Source organism: Hemicordylus capensis, chromosome 4 (genome assembly GCF_027244095.1).
Source record: "Hemicordylus capensis ecotype Gifberg chromosome 4, rHemCap1.1.pri, whole genome shotgun sequence".
Classification (NCBI taxonomy): Eukaryota; Metazoa; Chordata; class Lepidosauria; order Squamata; family Cordylidae; genus Hemicordylus; species Hemicordylus capensis.
The window spans coordinates 32734823-32755741 of NC_069660.1; the positions used below are offsets into that span (position 1 = coordinate 32734823).

The 20919-nt window shown below is 42.0% G+C and overlaps 1 protein-coding gene across 13 annotated transcripts in view; it reads left to right on the forward strand.

The window, feature by feature from the left end:
- The window catches only part of ZMYND8 (zinc finger MYND-type containing 8), a 149656-nt gene that overhangs the window by 115144 nt on the left and 13593 nt on the right, over positions 1-20919 (forward strand). For 12 of the 13 annotated variants that reach the window (XM_053243407.1, XM_053243410.1, XM_053243402.1 and 9 more), the window contains 8 exons: positions 4124-4261; positions 4611-4763; positions 5246-5743; positions 7766-8149; positions 8896-9086; positions 17211-17291; positions 19377-19455; positions 20556-20795. In XM_053243407.1, coding sequence (XP_053099382.1) covers positions 4124-4261; positions 4611-4763; positions 5246-5743; positions 7766-8149; positions 8896-9086; positions 17211-17291; positions 19377-19455; positions 20556-20795 — 1764 coding nt within the window. Of the gene's footprint in view, positions 1-4123; positions 4262-4610; positions 4764-5245; positions 5744-7765; positions 8150-8895; positions 9087-14319; positions 14384-17210; positions 17292-19376; positions 19456-20555; positions 20796-20919 lie in introns of those variants that run through there. The other variant, XR_008305666.1, reaches the window with a different exon arrangement.

The following is a 20919-nucleotide window of genomic DNA, read 5'->3' on the forward strand; positions in this document are numbered from 1 at the left end:
CACAAGTGTACTATTTAGAGGCAAGGAGATGACTTATTATCCAGAATAATGTTAAAATGCTTTGTGTGCAGAGCATAAGCTGGTTCAGCTTTTTCATTTTTCAGAGCCATTTATGTTGAACTTATTTGTAGCTTTAGCACTGCGTTTTGTGTTTTTTTAAAAGAACAATATTAGCTCCACTGCTAGTGTCCTAATTTGCCTGTTCCCGAATGTCATCTTTCTTCATTTGGCATGCATATTTTTGTTGTTTCTGCTATATGCTAATAATATTAGGTGGAGGGGTCTATTATTTATTCTTTCTAGCCTCTTTTATGTGTATCAATTTCTGTAAAATGGTTGTTCCTCGTTTAAAAAAAGTTCAAATGTAGTATTTTGATTCCCCCCCCCCCCGCTTGAAGACACCAAGATCATGTTCTTATTTTAGAAATTTGAACCCATGGGGAAAATCAGATAATTGCACAGTGAACATATTCAGGATCAGTTCAGAAGCAACCTTCCCCTGTAAATCCAGACTTGCCATATGTTACCAAGTGCACATTGGTCTCTAGCAACTGTTTTATGGTGGATGACTCTAGGAAACAAAATGTTCCTGGTCGAGCAATAGTAATAGTCTGTTCCTAGCTTCAATTAAACGGTATAAATAATAGTATGAGTGTTTCAGAGGACAGAGTCAGTTTTGCTTTACTTTGATCTAGACTCTCTGAACTTGAATTCTGTTTTTATGAAGAAAATTATCTAGTTGTTTAAGTGAATCTATAGAGTACAACCTCAGGCTCTAATTTAAAAATGAAGCAGTCTTAAGGTTCCATATAAAAGCAGGTGGAGCAGGAGACAGGCAAAACTTCTTGGGAGCTTCTCACATAGTTTAGGCACCACAACTGAAAAGGTCTTCTCTTGTCCCTACCAACCATACTTCTGCTTGTAAGGACAACAAGGAAGGCCTCAAACTGGTTGCAAACTCCGAGGTGGCAATTTCCAAGTGACCCTGGTCCTAAGCTGTATAAAACCCTAAAGGCCAAAACCAGCACCTTGTTTGAGCCCAGAAACAAATTGGGAGCCAACAAAGATGGCATAAAATTTGCCTAATATGATCCATCCTGCCAGCCCCAGATAAAAGATTGACCACAGCATTCTAAACAATTGAATCTACAGGACGTCCCCAAGTAGAGTGTGATCCAGTAATTCAATCTGGAAGTGCCTGAAGCATGAATGATTGAGACTAGATTTGATTTATCCAGAAAAGAATGCAGTTGACAAACGAGTTGGAGTTGATTACAGGTAGTTGGAATTGGTAAAACGGTCCAGGAGGTAAATCAGGTTACAAAGCCTCTGTTTCAGTGGCAGTGCAATCTTGTCTAAAACAGGCTGAAGACTTTCTCCAAGGTCATCAGTACCACCAACCAACAGTACTCTGTCTTGTCCGGATTGAGCTTCAGTTTTTCACTCTCATCCAATCCAAAACTGTCCCAGATTCTAGTTCAGAATGTTTACTGCTGCCTCCGGATCAGATGATGGAAATGAGAGACTTGATATCATCATTGTACTGATGACACCAGCCCAAATCTCAAGATGATCTAACCAAACAATTTCACATAGGACCTTGTGGCACTCTGGAAACAAAAGGTCATGGTGTGAAGCAGCAGTCCCACAGTGCCAATTTCTGGACTTTACCTTCCAGGAAAGAACAGAGCTACTGCAAAACTCTAAATGCCCCAGGACCCATCCTGGCAAGTTAATCCAGAAGGTACCATGGTTGATGGCATCATAAGCCATGGAGAGGTCCAAGGGGATCAACTGGATTGTACTCTCCCATCCAGGGCTGGCCTTAGGGGCAGGTCAGAAGGGTGGTTGCCCGGGGTGCTGAGCTGAACTTGGCAGCTCAATTTACTTTCTGCACTGAAGTTGTAAAAGGCCTGTGAGACTTCAGTGTGATTCCAGAACTGGAGTAGGATAGCACTGGCAGCAAACTGAGGAGAGGAGAGCTGGTCTTCTTGTAGCAAGCATGGCTTGTCTCCTTAGGTAAGCAGGGTCTGCCTCGGTTGCATATGAATGGGAGACTAGAAGTGTGAGCACTGGAAGATATTCCCTTCAGGGGATGGAGCCGCTCTGGGAAGAGCAGAAGGTTCCAGGTTCCCTCCCTGACAGCATCTCCAAGATAGGGCTGAGAGAGATTCCTGCCTGCAAGCTTGGAGAAGCCACTTCCAGTCTGTGAAGACAATACTGAGCTAGATAGACCAATGGTCTGACTCAGTATATGGCAGCCTCCTAGGTTCCTAAATTACTGAAAGGTAGCTCTGGGCCCTTAATCATTGTTGGGAAAAGTAAGCACTATTACACTATTAGGTTTTGCAAACCTGCATTAGCAACACAACTTGGCAAAACTGACAAACTAACTAGTGGGGTGGGAAGCTGAGGGCACTTCTTGCCTAGGGAAGAAGGCCAGCCCTGCTCTGTCTTATCTCCCAGTGTAGGCATCCATCAAGATGTCCAAGAAAGCATTAGTCAGATTGAAACAGATCTGAAAAGTTGGGTTTCTCCAAGAAAAATCTGTTGAACTGAATTAAATTAAAACCTTCCTGGGGCTGCTTAAGATCGGAGTATCCTGAGGGAAGGAAGGAGGAGGCCAAAGGAGCTAACATCATTGGCTCTTGATGACACCATTGGAAGCCTGAAAAATTATGATTCTGTTTTTAAATTTTTGTAACATTTGTTTTGTTTAGTATTTAAATAATTGTAAACTGCCTTGAGTGCCTTAGCAAGAAGACAGTATATAAATGGAATGAATGTTAAAGGCATCTAAAACAGTACATATGGCTATGTTTTAAGGCTGATGAGTACATTGAAAGAAACATTGTTTTTCGTCAGTAAAGAGCCAGGTGGCTATTTGCCAAAAGAGCCAATTAGGATTTTAATAAAGATGTTTCCTAGATTGTGGCTAGATCTGATATCTGTCTTTGCTCAGATTTGGTTTAATTATCGTAATGAGCAAACTGTAAAACTTAGAGGAGCTCCACTCTATTTCGGTACTTTGCTTTTATTTGACATGTTCAGCTCTGTTCTAGAAAAGCATTGCTTTGACAAATTTGCTTAGGATAGCCCAGTGAATGTGTAACTGACCAGGACAAAGACAGGGTTGGGAGTGGGAGAAGAGAGGACATGTAAAATCTGGTGTCTCCTTTCTGGAGTGGGAGATTGGCAAGTCTGTGATATCTGAAAATGTTTTGAACTATCCAGCTGTCTGAGTATTATTTATGTGTGTTATTTATTTCGCAAGCTTTTGGTATAATGAATGTATCTTACTTGACATGATAAAGACATTTGAGTTATAATTAGCCCAAACATACCTGTTATCTGAAACATGTGGAGAAGCCTTCTCAATTTAATTTAACACTTATTTTGATGTAAACCGCCCTTAGCCATTTCTGGGAGGGTGGTATATAAATTAAATCAAATAAATAAATAATTTTTTCTTTCAGTACAGTCACACAGTGAGGACCTTCATATTCTTTTTAAAAATCTATGATATTGTGAAAGGGCAGTTTAGTACCTTTTAATTTGTCACTTTGGCTGAAATCTAAGAACCATGCATCTAGTTTACACAGCTCACTGAGTTTACATTTCTTGAACAAGAGTCCCCCACCCCACCTATTTGGCAAATTCCTTTTGAAATATAGAGAACTTTCAAAAGCAGCTTGTGATATGGCATAGGGTCTGCTGTTCAAAGAGTGAGAGTAGAGGAGAGCTGGTCTTGTGGTAGCAAACATGACTTGTCCCCTTAGCTAAGCAGGGTCTGCCCTGGATGCATATGAATAAGAGACTTGATGTGTGAGCACTGTGAGATATTCCCCTTAGGGGATGAAGCCACTCTGGGAAGAGCAGAAGGTTCAAAGTTCCCTCCTTGGCATCTCCAAGATAGGGCTGCGAGAGATTCCTGCCTGCAACCTTGGAGAAGCCACTGCCAGTCTGTGAAGACAATACTGAGCTAGATAGACCAATGGTCTGACGCAGTATATGGTAGCTTTCTATGTTCCTATGACCTCAAGGCCTTGAGCATGCCTAAAGTAGCTCTTTGGATCTCCATCCACATTTTGAATCTGTTTGTGTTAATTATCTCCTTTTCCAGCATCTCCAGCACCAACGAGGACAGGCCAAGGGAGTTTATCCGGCAGCCCCAAAACTTTCTCTCCTCAAGCGTCAACACCTGCTGCTGCTAAGCAAGAAAGAACATCTACTCCAGGAAGCATTCTTAATCTTAATCTTGGTGAGTTCAAACTGTCAGGTACAACTTCCACTCCTTCCTGTGGTTGTAACTACAGAGTGCTGGAATTTCAAAGTTGTTATGAGTACAGGATTATAAATGAAGTAAACCACACATGCAACTTCCCAGCGGATTCTTTGTTAGTCAAGATGTCAGCCAGTGAGCTTTAAGCAACCTGTTTGTCGCATTGCAGCCGTGGGTTCTAAATGGTTGCTCAGTATTATAGTCAACAATTGTAACATATATAATACAATATAAATTTTATATAAATCAGTTAAAATATTTTTCTTTTCTAAACCTTAGAGTTTTCTGTATAAACTAAAATAAATATATTTTATTTAATATTTTCTAGATCGTAGCAAAGCCGAGATGGATCTAAAAGAGTTGAGTGAATCGGTCCAGCAGCAATCCACACCTGTGCCATTAATTTCACCAAAACGGCAAATTCGTAGCAGGTTCCAGCTTAATCTTGATAAGACAATAGAAAGCTGTAAAGCACAACTAGGTAAACACATGTTCGTAGTATTATTTACTGTCTAGGCATTAGAGCTAAAATATAGCCTTCATTTTAATATTATGTCTTCTAAAATATTAAAAAATCACAAGCGTGTGTGTGTTTCACTGTGTGGAACACAATGCCTTGCTTGCTCTGTGGTCTTTAGCAAGTTGTGTGATGCCAAATGTATCAGTAGTAAATGAGACAAGTAGCTTAGGCTTGTCAAATGAGCCTTGTCTGTGAAATCAAAACTTTACTGAACTACTTCACAGAATTGTTCTGAGGATTAAAAAAGAGATGTTGGGTTTCTTCTTTTCTTTTGTTTGTTAATTTAGTCTGTTGTATGCCTTTATTGTGTGTTACATTTTGTTTTAAATTTTGTTAAATTTCAGTGCCTTGAACACTGTGAAGAAGAGGCAGGGTAGAAATCAATAAATATGAAATTGTTCTTTGGTCACATTGGGACATTCTTACTGTTCTTTTCCACATAGGGATCAATGAAATATCTGAAGACGTTGCAGTAGAACATAGCGACTCAGAGGATTCAGAAAAATCGGACTCAAGTGATAGTGAATATATCAGTGAGGATGAACAAAAATCTAAGAATGATCAGGAAGAGGAAGAAAAGGAAGGTGCAAGAAGTGATAAAGAGTCCTTGGCTATGAAAAAAAAACCTAAGCCACCAACTCCAACTGAAGAAAAAGAGGAAATTAAAAGTACAAGTTCTGAAGCTGAGAAAACAGATGCCTCTATCAAAGACAAGGCGAATGTAGACTCTGATAAAGAGCCTTCAGAAAAGGGGAAAAATGTATCACATCTTACAAAGGAGAAGCTAAAAGGTAAAGATGAGACAGACTCTCCTACTGTACATCTTGGTCTGGACTCTGACTCAGAAAGTGAACTTGTTATTGACTTAGGCGACGACCAATGTGGGCGCGAGGGGCGAAAAAACAAAAAAGAACCCAAGGAATCTCCTCCTAAGCAGGAAGGTAGGATAAAATTCTTTGTTTCTTTTTGTTTATGTGGAACTTTGCCTCTATCTGAATTATCTCTGATTGCTTCCTGAAATCTTGATGTCTTCTCAGAAGCTTTTGCTCTTCTAGAATAAATAAGCCATGTTTTCTCCCTCCTACAAATAATTGTACAACTAATTTGAAAAATAATTATTGAGAAATACTTGCTTAGCACTATGAAATATCTACAACTTGGCATGGATTTTAGAAATCTGCATTGCATAATTACTGCAACTGAATGCCTATAATTATTTTCTGTTCCTCTGCATGCTAAATAGAGAGTGAGTGGTTTCAGCTTTCTTTATATCTGTAGTTTAGTTGCAATGATCCTCTGGACTCTGTATACATATTGCAGTTTGACATTGAGGCTGTTCTCATGCGCAGTAGAAACTGGGCTAAGGGAGCCCAGCCCAGTTTCCACTGCACATGAGAACCACCAGGAGCAGCGGTGTGGCGGCAAACCCTTTTGGCTAGCCCGCAGCTTAACCTGGGTTTCAGGTGCAAGAGTGCCCGAAAAGCGGGTTAACTGATTTTGTGTCATCATGGCTTGACTCCACACCACAACTCCTGACTGGGAGCCTCCTGACTGGGAGGATACAACAAGCCTCCCGGCGTTGGGGGTGTACTTTCCACAAAAGCTATCACACGCTCACACAGTGCCTTATGGGACTTCCGGGGGCCAAGAGGCCCCGAACCCCACCTCCCCAAGTGGCTCTATGACACAGCTGATAATTGTCTGGGCGGCCAATCTGGCTGTCCAGGGACAGCTGCATGATTGTCTGCGGGGAAAGTGGGTCAAGCCCACTCTCCCTGCAAACCCCCTTTCGGTTCTATGCATGGATCATGCATAGAGCCTTATAGTATTCTTTCAGTGTTTCAAGGGCAGGGAAGGGAAAACTTGGCGGGCCCTCCCCTGTTCAAGGTGTTTGATTACAAGGTGATTATGATGATTACAACCATAGTTGCATAATCGACATCCTCCCACTGCTGCAGTCCATCTTTGCCATAGAAAGCAGGTTGTTTGCAGGTGATAATAGTGGGCCAAGCAGCACTAGGGATGTGCATGGAACCGGTCCGGAGGCCCCTTATGGGTCTCCGAACCGGTTCAAAGAACCGGTGGTTCCGCTGGTCCGACACCGGGGCGGGGAGTGGCTCCTTAAGGGCAGGGTAGGGTGCACTTACCCCTCCCACCGCCTTTCCCCTGCCGGCACTCCATTATTTTCCAAAATCCATGGGGCGGCACCGTACCTCTCTGCCGGCCCTTCCCCTGCTGTTGGCCGGAAATGAGGAGGTACAGTCTGTGCGTGCACCTGCCCCTGCCACACACATTGCACGTCACACATGCAACGTGTGTGGCGGGTGTGTGCCAGTGGGTGCACACACAGACTGTACTTTCTCATTTCCGGCCAACAATGGGGGAAGGGTGGGCAGGGAGGTACATTGCCGCCCCATGGATTTTGTAAGATAACGGAGTACCGGTGGGGGGAAAGCGGTGGGAGGGGTAAGTGCACCCTCCCCTGCCCTTAAAGAGCCACTCCCCACCCCCCACCCCGGTGTCGGACCGCAGCTCCGTGGTTCCATGCACATTTCTAAACTACACTCTGCATGCAAATACAGTTTAGTTCTAATAGAGTGTGATTTTTCTCCCTTTATTTTAACTTATAATACTGAGATTTGACATTTAAATTTTAAAAAAGAATGTAAACATATTTGCAATTATTGGGGTTGGGATGTAGGGTTATGATTGACATGTTAAGGCATTTTAATTTAAACATAATTCAGGTTTTCTTTGAAGGGGGAAAAGGCTTTTACAGGTTTGTCACTTGTAAAGTGGCTTCCCACTTCATCTACCTGGGAACAAAGTTATGCAACTTTCACCTAATGGAAGACACTTAATTATGTGCTATGTTCTACTGTCCCCTTCTCTCTGGTAACCCAGCACTGTGAGAACCCTGAATTCCAGTAAAAATAAGTGTCATGTTTTCCCTCTTTACTTAGTTGCAGCTAAAACCCCACCTTCTTCAAGTGCAAGCAACCAGCCTCCAGCTGAAACTCAGGTGCTCACCCGGTCAGCATCCCAGACTCCTCCAGCTGGTGTCACAGCTACAACAAGCACTACTGCTGCTGCCAACACTCCAGCTGCAGCCACCGGGAGCCCAGTTAAAAAGCAGAGGCCACTCTTACCGAAGGAAACGGCCCCTGCTGTTCAGCGGGTAGTGTGGAATTCTTCAAACAAATTTCAGACTTCTTCCCAGAAATGGCATATGCAGAAAGTACAAAGGCAGCAGCAGCAGCAGCAGCAGCAGCAACAACAACAAAGTCAACAGCAACAACCTCAGTCCTCTCAAGGAACAAGATACCAGACCAGACAAGCCGTGAAAGGTATTCACCATATTTCCCAGTGTGTCCCATTGCTGAATTTTCAGTAGTGATGATTGCATTCAAAGATTGCAACCATGAATTGTTCCATCTACATGTAAAATGGTTACTGTTACCAATGTTTAGTAGTATGAAAAAATAAGCTACTTCAGGGTAAGGCCACAGTATGTCTTGTACGAGTATGAAATGTACAGTACGATGTCAGTGGGTTATAATACCGCTCCCATCATAACACTTGCTCTTCAGGAGTGAACGATCTGCACTTCATTTGGTTGTTGTCAATCCAAATGTGACCAAAAAATATTCCTGTTCTACAGCACCACATAGCTGTGATTGGTATGCAGTCTAATAACAAAAGAATGGGGAAAGTACAAGAGAATCATGAGATAATGAACTCTTTTGTGTGAACATGATTCTGAAGGCATAGAGTCAACATTTTAAGGAGCAGTTTATAATGGTTGATACAATCAGCATGGATATTTACTAAAAGATGCAAGCAGTGTTTAACTGCTTTATCCTAAGAACTTCTGTTGCAGCATATACGCAGGCCAGGAGAGGTATACAGATGGCTATGCCAACATAATGTCACAAAGCGTGACATGGCACTGTTGCAAGGAATGTTAGAATAGTATCATTCACAGATAAACCAATGCAAATAGCTAATGACTGAACCGAAAGATTACTAAATATTGTTTAGTAATTTCTGAAATGTGTGGTGATTCACTTGTGGATTTGTTTTCTGTCCTTAGCTGTGCAGCAGAAGGAGATTACTCAGAGTACCTCAACATCAACCATCACCTTGGTTACAAGCACTCAGCCTGTTTCCATAGTAACCAGTTCCGGATCAGCAAGTACACTTTCATCTTCAGTTAGTACAGATTTGCCAATAGCAACGGCTTCAGCAGATGTGGCTGCAGATATTGCTAAGTATACTAGTAAAGTAAGTTTTTTTTTGTTTTTTTTAAAAGATTTTTCTTTTTACAAAGATTTACTTTGAAGTTATGCCTTTACTAATATGCACACAATGGGTTATCCACCCTTCTAAGCACTTATTCCCATGCTGTCACGTGAATAGGGTTAACCTTTGAGCACATGGAAGAAACTTTACAACAGTATTTTAAACTGGCTGCTTATGTGTAGCTAGGAAGCACAGTAGTTTATCCTTCCCTTGTTTTCCAAAAACAGAAGCTCGAAATTTGGGACAGTGGTGGAGGAGAGTAAAAACAAAACAAGTAGTACTGGTAAGAACTGATCTGCCTACTTTCCTTTCACTATCCCTACAACTGGACTAAATTTGGTCCAAATTGGTTAGGCAGTTCACAAGTTAGCCCACTTGCGCCTCAGACGTTCACGCATCTGCCAGCTTGAATTAGGTTGGATGGCATCATCACAAACTATGCCTTTGAGGTGTCCCTATTTGTCCCCACAGCTGTAGCAAAGTTGGTCCGAATTGGTTCCCACTTGCAACTCAAACCTTCATGCATCTGCCAGCTTGAATTGGTGTGGATGACATAGGGACATCGGAAGCTGACATACCAGACCATAGGTCCATCTAGCTCAGTATTGTGTACCCAGACTGGCAGCAGCTTCTCCAAGGTTTCAGGCAGGAATCCCTCTCAGCCCTATCTTGGAGATGCCAGGGAAGGAACTTGGAACCTTCTGCTCTTCCCAGAGTGGCTTCATCCCTTAAGGGGAAAATCTTACAGTGTTCACACATCAAGTCTCCCATTCATATGCAACCAGGGTGGACCTTGCTTAGCTAAGGGGACAAATCATGCTTACTACCACAAGACCGGCTCTGCTCTCAATCATCATCACAGTCTACACTGTTGAGGTGTCCCTATGTGTAACTACCAGATTTAGTTCAAATTGGTTAGGTGGTCCACAAATTAGCCTACTTGCACCTCAAATGTTCACACATCCACCATCTTGAACTAGAGTGGATGACTTCATCACAAACTATGTTGTTGAGGTGTCCCTACAACTGTACTCAGTTTGGTTCATATTGGTCCTGCCATTGTGAAGTTGATGCGGGACACACATACACAGACTGCCTACCTTAAAGAAAGTAGGCTAATTTAAAAAAAAACAAAAACCCAGCCTAAATAGATCTCTCGGTTGCAGTTGCTTAATTTCTGATATTTTATGAGTACATGTATACACAACATAATCTTTTTTAAAGGACTTACTACATTTATCATTTTTGGCCCAGCTTATTTTTAATTGTTTGCTTAGTCTGTTTAGGGAGAGAAAAGGGATGAATGTTAGTAGATGCAGTTATGTGTCCTTAGAGTTTTAAGTCAAAAGCTTCACAGAAAAGGTGTCTAGGTATTTTAAGGAAGAGAATGTGGGGCAACACACACATGTCTTGGGAAGGAGTTCCTGGCATGGAGGAATTCCCATGTTGCCACAAGGGACAATGATTTGGTATTACAGTACATAGGAAGCTGCCTTATACTTAGTCAGATGCTTGGTCTATATAACTCAGTGTTTTCTACACCAACTGGCAGCAGCTCTCCAAGATTTCAGGCAGAAGCCTTTCCCAACCTTATCTGGTTCTGGGACCTTCTGCATAAAAAGCAGATGCTCTACCACTGCACTAAGGCCCCATTCTTATTTATTTATTATTTATCAGTTATTTAGTACATTTCTATACCGCCCCATACAAAAAACTCCCAGGGCAGTTTGCAATGTAAAAACAACCATTAAAACATTAATGTGATTAAAACAATTTAAAATACAAATAAAAGCAAACCCAAAGCTTAAACTAAATCCTGGCTAAACAGGTATTTTTTCAGGTTTCTTAAAAATGTTTCTAAAAAACATTCAGAAGAGGAAAAACTCTAATTCCATTAGGAAGCGCTTTCCAAAGTCCCGGGGCAACTCTAGAAAAGGCCCGGTTTCAAGTCGCCACCAACCAAGCTGGTGGAAACTGCTACCAGACCTCGCTAGATGATTTCAGTAGGCAGCAGGGTTGATGAAGAAGAAGGTGTTCTCTTAAACACCTCGGACCCAAGCCATTCAGGGCTTTATAGGTAATAAACAGTATTTTATATTTCGCCCAGAAAATTATTGGCAGCCAGGGTAGTTCTTTTAAAATGGGTGTAATGTGATCTCTTTGGGCAACCCTGGGGACCAACCTGGCTGCTGAATTCTGTACTAACGGCAGTTTCTGAACTAAGTACAAAGGCAGCCCAGTGTAGAGCGCATTGCAGTAGTCAAGTCTGAATGTTATCAGCATATGCACCACTGTTTTAAGGTCATTTATGTCCAGAAATGGACGTAGCTGGCGTATCAGCTGAACCTGATAAAAAGTACTCTTGGCCACTGCTTCAGCCTGAGAGATCAAGGAGAGTTTTGGGTCCAGGAGTACACCCAGACTACATATCTGCTCTTTCTGGGGGAGTGCAACTCTGTCCAGACAGGCCAATCGAAATCACTTCCTTAGTCTCGGCCTTCCACAATGAGTACCTCCTGCCTTGCTTGGATTCAGCCTCAGTTTGTTCTCCCTCATCCAGCCCATCACAGCCTCCAGGCAAGCATTTAGGAAAGTTAGACCATTTCCTGATGAAGTTGACATGGAGAATTAGATTTGGGTGTTATCAGCCTATTGATAATCCCCTAATGATCACTCCCAGCGGTTTCATGTAGATGTTAAAAAGCATTGGAGACAGGTATTTTGTCTGAATATCATCTACTTCAGTATAAAAAGCAATGATATAAAGACTACAGTCTTAAACCCGTTGTGTCTTGCAGAGAGATGGCAATAGCAATACCATCTTATTTGTGGCAATACCATCTTATTTGTTTTATTTCTCTTTGTAAACCGCCCTGAGCCATTTTTGGAAGGGCGGTATAGAAATCGAATTATTATTATTATTATTAATAATAATAATAGTTCCTTTTGCAGGCAATCTCTATGGCAGACAATTGGGAGAGATCTTTTGGTTGCTGCCATGGCTTGCCCAGTTAGTCCAGAATAGGCCTGCTCAAGTTCAGCCCTCCTGCAGATGTTGGCCTACAAATCCCATAACCCCTGGCTATTGGCCACTGGGGCTGGGGATTTTTGGAGCTGTAGTTTAAAAACAGCTGGGGGGGGGCAGCAACGTTGAGCAGGCCTGGTTGAGAAGTACCTTAAGTAAGTGAGCTATTGATAGTAATGGTAACTGTCACCAGTTGCAGGGGAGTAACAGCAGGAGAGAGGGCATGCCCTCAACTCCTGCTGTAGGCTTCCAGTGGCATCTGGTGGGCCACTGTGTGAAACAGGATGCTGGACTAGATGGGCCTTGGGCCCGATCCAGCAGGACTATTCTTATGTTCTTAAGTCTATCTGTTTGTTGCATCCAAGTAGATGGTCGGCATGGAGACCAACTGGGTCTTTCTTGGGCAAGACCCCAGCATTTGGCGAGCACTTCCAGCTACTGATTTGTTTGGGAGTGGTCTTTGTTAGCCATGCCACCTTACTAAACAGAATATTGGGCCTTTGTTGGGAGAAAGGTGGCCCATCTGACCCAATAATCCCAACATTAGTGTTTGTGAGATGTAAGCTGGTATTGACTGGAAAATAGGAAGCTGCTGTAATGGTCCATCAGACCTTTGGTCCATCTAGCTCAGTATTGTCTACACACTGACTGGTAGCAGCTCTCCAGGGTATCAGGCAGGAGTCTCTCCCAGCCCTACATGGAGATGTTATGGAGTGAACCTGGGACCTTCTGCATGCAAGCATGATACTCTAGCACTAAGCTATGGCCCCATCCCTAAGGGGACTATCTTACAGTGCTCACATGTAGTAACCCATCCAAATGCAAACTGACTTGGACCTTGCTTGGCAAAGGGGACAATTCATGCTTGCTATCACAAGACTAGCTTTCCTTCCTCAATCCCAAAAGCTTGAGGCTGCTGCACATGTGGTAGCTATTGGATTGTTTGCAGGGGAATAAGATAACTGGGGTGTCTATACCCCATCAAATTAGTTGTTAGTGCCATTAATATTTTCTATTAGAGGTGAAACATGTAAAACTTCTCCTGTAATATCACATTTGATACTGAATTTGACTAACTTCCAATTTATTTGACTAATTCTGTTTTTAAATGAAAGAAGTGTTCTTGTCTTACTTCCTTTCCCCATTACATTATGTCCAGCAAACTATTAAGTATACTTAAGAGATAGCAATTTCAGTTAGGCTGGGATTGCAGTTTAATGCATGCTTACCTAGGAAAGTCCCATTGAAACCAGTGTGCAACATCCTGACTAACAATACACTCGCTCAGCAATGTGTTTCCAGTTTTGCATAGCCGTTCTGGAGTGCAGGAAGCACTCTGGAGTGTGAAGGCTCTTGTGCAACTGTGCTCATGCAGAGGAACGCGGGAATTGTGTGAGAACTCCCATTGTGCCCCCACAGCCCCTAGAAGTCTGAGTGCTTCATTAATCCAGATATCAGCCAGTGAGACTTACTTCAGAGTAAACATAAGATTGCACTGTAAAGCATCTTAGCTATGTGCTGAATTGCACCAACAGATGAACGTTGTAAATTACATGTATATTATTTCTGTGGGATTTCCTCCCTAATTTTCAGGTTTATATATATATTGTTGTCCAGTGCCTATGTGTTAGTGATAATTGAAGTTTTGATTACATAAAAGCCAAAATGAATTCTCCAAACCAGATTATGCTGAAGTTACAAAGTTAAGGATTGCTCCTGTCGCGTGAATGTAAACTCATTGCCATGTGGCCAGTCGCACAATTCTTTGGTGAAAAAATGTGGTGTAGTGATCAAAGAATCACTACATGCAAGAGTTGAGTTGCCCTCAACTCCAGCCTGTGGCTTCCAGCGGCATCTGGTGGGTCACTGTGCATAACCGGATGCTGGACTAGATGGGCCTTGGGCCTGATCCAGCAGGGCTGTTCTTATGTTCGTAATTGTGGATCAGGTTTCAAATCCATTTTGAGTCATGAAGTTCACTGGTTGGCCTTGGCATCTGACAGCCTGGGCATCTCTCAGGACCATTCCTGTTGTCTTGCTAACATAACCCCATGTACATCTAGAACTGCATCAAGAAGGATGAATAAGAATAGAGTAGGCAAAGCTATAATAGGTGCTTCATTGAACAACCTAGAGTGCATAGGTGGCCAGTTTAAAATGCTGCTGTGAAAGTTTCCCCGTGTGTTACAGCTGGCGTTACGATAACAGCAATAGTGGGACATGGGCAGCACAACTGGAGGAGCAATAGTGACAAGTAAGTAATCCTGTCTTTCTTTGGATATTATAGTCATGAAGTAAAAGTAATTCCTGTTCTTTCGTGAACAATTGATGTTGTGTGTGTGTTCCCCCCCCCCCCCTTTAAGTATCTTAAACACAGTCAGAGGTAATTATCATTTCAGAATGATGAAACTAGTCAGTTGAGAGTGGCTTTTTAATTTTCCCAGTGCAACTTTTGAGATTTCATTCTCTCCATTGCATTGGAAGAAGCAAACCAGTTCCTATTGATGCTACTCCAAATATTTACAGTAGAATTCAATTCTGCGGTCGTAATTTAATTTTTTTAAGGTACAGGATTTGATATAGTACTAAATTATACAAATCAGGACTGACCAGAGATACCTCTATTATGTTTAGCACATCGTGCCAAACAGCATCTTCTAGATGCTACCCAAAATCTCCTGGTGATCACTTCCACCTATGGTGTGTCAAGTGGTGGAGGAATCCCAAGGGCCAAGAAAGCATGGACATGACCTACATCATATGGTATTGCCTGCTGTGTTTTCAAATTAAATTTACTCTAAATGGAAATGGAGAATTGTTAGTATAGTCTTTGTAGTTCTTGCAAATTCAGAAACTTGAGAGGAGCTGGAGAGATTATCATGCCCTTTGTCATAATGATGAAAACATGTGTCTGCAAGGGCACAAAATTATTGATTGCAATGAATTTGATCTCCAAGCTGTTGAGGCTGTTAGTAACTTCCATGGACGAACTCACAGGCCATTTTCCAGCACCTCTCCTGTTTTATTTTTTACTACCAACAAGTAAGATTGGTGTGAAGTTGGCAGCCATATAGAAATATAGTCTAGGGGTGTGCACGAACCAGAACTCACAGTTCAGTTCAAATTTGAACCGAACAGTGTGCTGCTGAATAGGTTTGGTCAAACTGGTCTGTCCATTCCGTTTTACCAAACTGGTTTGGTTAGACTTGTGGCCTCTGAGACTTCCTGGAGGCCGTAACCGCACCAATGTTGCACAGGTGACTTGGAAAATATGGATTGCTGCATTCTTGGGCAGTGACCAGGGCGAGGTCAAGTAGCTGTGCTGGCCAGTAAGGAATTTACGTTACTTTTCTCCCCCCCCCCCACCAGCTCCCTTCGATGTCAAACCGGTCTGCTCGAACATGGTTTGGTGCAGTTCAGTCAAGGACTAGGCCAGCCCCAGTTTGGTCCATGATTAAGCTGCCGAACCGGCCCAGTTTGATGTGAACCTGTTTGACATAGAATGGTTTGTACACACCCCTAATATAGTCCTCTGAGATGTAGTCAGATTTTTCAGTACAAAAGGTTTTATTTCTGCTGTTTAAGAAAAATTATATTCAAAATAGGTTGTATTTAAACAAATATGTTGATTTCAACTGGCTTTTGTAATTTATGATAGTCTTGTTTGCAGTAATGAGTTAAGCATTTCTTTATAGAAAATAAAAATAGTAGGGGTGTGCAATTCGGGTTTTCAGTGATTCGGTTCGGAACCCGAACCGAATCACCCCCGTTCTGTTCTGTGCCCGAATCTGGGCTACCCGAATCACCCCTGATTCGGTTCGGATTAAATCCGAATCGATTCAGGTATGAAAAACGGGTCCCAGGGGTTAAAGACGGGTAAACTTTAACAATTCCCCCAAAATCAGCCCTCTGCCCAATCACTCTGAAATTGGGGTGGTAGCCTCCACCCATTAGGCACTACCACCCTACCCCACTCTTTTTGCCCAGATCCCACGCTATGCCCCCGAACTGCCCCAAAGACACTAAAACTTCAAAATTTCCCCCAATATCAGCCCTTTTTCCAATTCCCCTGAAATTTGGGTGGTAGCCTCCATCCATTAAGCACTACCACCCCACCCCACTATTTTGTCCCTGGGACCCAAATTCAAGCTGATGTCACATCAGACCTTTTTGCATTCAAATCAATGGAGGCAAAAAGGCGGGAAATTCAAAGAGACGTCAGCCCGAATCACCCGAATTTTTCGGGCCCGAATCAGGGGTGATTCGGCTTGGCCCCAAAAAATTTCGGGGGACATTGGGGGTGATTCGGTTCGGACCCAAATCACCCGAAATTGCGCTTTTCGGGCACAGATTGATCTGTGCCCGAAATTTTTTGCACATCCCTAAAAAATAGGATCACACACACACACACACACACCCTAAAACTTGCTAATGGAAAACAGTGTTGGAGCCAAACTACATGTTATACTAAATGATGTGGTAGATTTAGCCTGGCTACATGTTACACTCATGTAAAAAGCTATGTGTAGCCCAGCTCTGCATTTTGTAGAATTCTAGATTATACCACTTCAAACTGAAGGTGTAAGGAGTTGTATTTTTGAATGTGGCTTATATAAAGTAAACGCAAAATGTATCCAACGAAGGAGACTGCTTAACCTTCCTCTCTGATTGCTAGTTTGTTGTATACAGAGCTCGTTTTAGTTCTTTAATGATGGGGAGCATTCAGATATATTGCTCAACTGTGAAGTAGTGCAGTCCAGAATTCTCATAAGTCTGCCCCTAATTCTGCATAGATAATTTCTTAGTCTGTTGCAGGAAAAACAAAAGATCCTATGACACTTTGTCGCTGAAGACTGACAAAAATTTACAATAGAATCAGTTCTCATAGACTAGGGCCTACTTTGTCAGATGCATAACCAGACATTTCTGACTAAAAAATTACAACTCAAAGAAAGTGTTCGCTCTTTTTTTGTTTGGTTAATTTTGTGACGGGGGTGGGGGGAATAGCGAACTTTCCCAGAGTTAAAGAGAAACATTTTTAGTTATTAAGGAATTAAAAAATGTGTTTTGTTGTTTTACAGATGATGGATGCCATAAAAGGAACAATGACTGAAATATACAATGACCTTTCCAAAAATACCACTGGCAGTACAATTGCTGAGGTTGGTATCTCTTGCCATCATCCAGTCATGCTCTTTAAAATCAAATTAAATATTAAACATTTTTTAAAAATACATAGAATCTACCTTCTAAGTATATCTGTAGAGCTATTGCTCTCTTACACGGTGTAGAGCTATTGCTCTCTTACATCCAACTGGTTGGATGCTGTGAGATAGAATCACAGGCTGACATCCTGACTAAGGAAGCAAGGGCACAGCGAAAGGCTCCTCTTAATGCATCTAAGGCTCCCCTGCTTCCTCAGCACATGAGTGGGGGAAGGGGGAGCCATTTTCACAGATCTTTCTTCCCTTTGGAAGTGTTCTGTGACTTCCCAAAATACTTCCTTGAGGGTTGTGTGACCCTCAGGGACGTTACTGTACTTTGGAAGGCACAGAACACTCCAGAGGCAGGGAAGATCTGTGAAAATTGCTCCCCACCCCACAAGCACACAGTGAGGAAACCTTATGCAGAGAGGAAGGCATGAAAGGAGGCACCCAGGCCGGGGGAGAGCATAAAATCGGCCTCCATAGAGACCAGCTTTGGCCTTTGGGGACTGTTGGGGCAGCCCCTCCCCTCCCCTTCCCAGCAGTATGGAAAGATCAGTGTGCCCTGAGAGGAAGGCATGAAAGGGGGCACCCAGGCCAGGGAGCTCTTGTCCTCCGCTCCCAAAAACACCAACAGCCTGGGACAACATTTTATTAACATTCTGTAATTTTCTTTTTTTAATATTGTAAACCACTTTGGTCAAGACAGAAAGGCGGTATAAAAATGTAGTGCCTTATTAGTCCAAGATTTCCCTTCAGGACTTCTGAACTAAACTAGATCCCTTCAGGGGCTTCTTTGTAATTCGCATTTTGATATACTGAACTTGCAGTGTCACCAACTCACCTTATATGGTGTGAATATGGTGTTTGAATTTGCCCTCCTGCTGAAAGAACTTGTATTACCTTGAGATATGACAAACAGGAAGGTAGTCATGTATTTCTGCTCCTCTCTCATTTCTATCCCATCCAGCAAGAGCATGAGGTGTCCTACACACATGTTGCAAGGCTATGTTACACTTGAGTTTTGGGTGCAATTCAGGAGTACCTTAGCTCCTAAGCCTGATTCAGGCATCATGCTGGTGTCTGTACACTTGTATACATGTTTATGTGAATGACTGTACCTGTGTTCATTTCAAAAGTGAACCTGCCCCTCAAATGCATGGTACAAATAGGAAGTGTACTGCTGTGCTTGTGTTATTCATCATAGCATGTGAATAACTCTACCTGTGTACAAGTGTTTTATATAGCATGTGAATTGTGCTCTAGAGGAAAAATGCTCTATTTGCTATCCATTCTGCTGCTGTTTTAGTAATGGGATGAATATTGTGAAAATAAACCAGTGTACACATTGAATTAGAACTGAGATTAGCAAGGGCTCCACCCCTTACCATTCCACTAATTTTTCCTCTGTTAGAAATATCTGGAAGCCAGTGTTGGTTGACTTGTCTTTAGTGCTGCTTCCGTCACTATTAAAACCTTTTAAAAAAGCATAAATTACACATGCTAGGCAACTCTTCCACTCCTCATTTTGTTTGTGGTCATAGTCACAGGAGGCTGTTTAGCATTCTTAAATGTCGCCACTGCAAAAAAAAAAACTGTCATACTTCATTTATCAATATGTTAAAAGAAACACAGTTAATTGTTTGGAAGTTCTATATTTGAACTGCAGAACTAAATCAAGTATGTATCTTCTCTTTCTAAATATTATTTCTAAAGCTGCAACATTTACTTGATTAGATTAATAAATTAAAAACCTGCCTCAAATTAATTGGGCAGTAATTTTTTTAAAAGATAATTTTAATAGAAGTACTTACCGATCCATGGGTGGCAAGCATATTCTTAGCAGTCACACTCCTCCTCACACACACAGGAAGAAATGTTTCTTCTGAGATGGATCCCTGTCATGACTCATGTGTATGCTTTATTAATAAAAGAGGAATTTTTTCTTCTTCAGAACAATGCAAATTTATGCAGGATTCATCAGCTAAAACTCAGCTGAGATTTAATAATTGGGTTGCCCTATTTTTTTCTTTAATATTCCAGATTCGTCGTTTGAGAATTGAAATAGAGAAGCTTCAGTGGTTACATCAACAAGAACTCTCAGAAATGAAACATAATCTTGGTATTTAAAATGTGTTGTTCAAAATGACAATATTTTTGCCACTGACATAGAGGGATATGTAAAAGGGCCATGGCAATATCAGAGTTGCAACTTTCTAATGGTACAAATTGTCCTCATGTGAAGCAGTAGAAAATATGTTGGATCATACTGTGCTGAGCAACTGCTCACATGTATAGTTATTTATTTGATTGATTGATTGATTGATTTCTACACCGGCCTTCCAAAAATGGCTCAGGGTGATTTACACAGAGAAATAACAAATAAATAAGATAAATAAAATGGATTTCTGTCCTCAAAGGGCTCACAATCTAAAAAGAAAGATAGACATAAGATAGAAACCAGCAACAGTCACTAGAAGTACTGTGCTGGGGGTGGCTAGGGCCAGTTACTCTCCCCCTGCTAAACAAAGAGAATCACCACATTAAAAAGTGCCTCTTTGCCAAGTTAGCAGGGGTATAATGCTATTTCCTGAACTAAAATGAAACACAGTTCTCAGTTTCAAGAATGAAAAATGTTGTCCAACTTTATGATAATTAAATGTTCATTTCGGAGACCTAATTAATAGGTTTGTGCAGTCATTGGCTCCCAAAGATTGGAGCTGATTACATTCTACAGTGTGCCGGGGCCAGCGTGGAGGGAGGCAGCCTCTCCCACCTCCCATAGTGTTTTCTGCCCTGGGTGGGAGTGGCCTGTTAAAAGGATGAGGAGCTGGATGCAACTCCAGTAACATAGTGGATGGCGCAAGGGGAGTCGTGTGTCCTTCCCAGTGGTTTCCCCCATGGTGCAGCAATTTTCGTCCGGTGCAGAAACCACTCTTCATAGAGATAATCAGGGTGGAGATGCTGCCTCCATGTGGGGCCAGATGCACAGTGCAATTTATATGACGTCGTTCCTTCAGAGTCAAATAATTGCACAGGTTTAGTAATTACTAGATAGGTAGTCAGACTGATCCCCATCATGTATTTATAGTTAGGATGCAAATGATCAAATATTTCCCATCAGAAATCACAAATGCATATTGAGCTAAAACTAATTCCTAACTGATGAACTGTCTGTGTCATTTGGACCGTCTGATTCCACATTCTCCATCTGTTGACTAGAACTCACTATGGCTGAAATGCGTCAGAGTCTAGAGCAGGAAAGGGATCGCTTGATTGCAGAAGTGAAGAAGCAACTGGAACTGGAAAAACAACAAGCTGTGGATGAAACCAAGAAGAAGCAATGGTGTGCAAACTGCAAGAAAGAAGCCATCTTCTATTGTTGCTGGAACACCAGCTACTGTGACTACCCTTGCCAGCAAGCTCATTGGCCAGAACATATGAAGTCCTGCACACAGTCAGGTAAATAATAATAATAATAATAATAATAATAATAAATTTATTGGCTGATATTCTAACAAAGGATGTGCTTTTAGGGGCTGTGAGAGTGTGACAGGAGCCCTCGCACAACTCCACATCCCCTTCT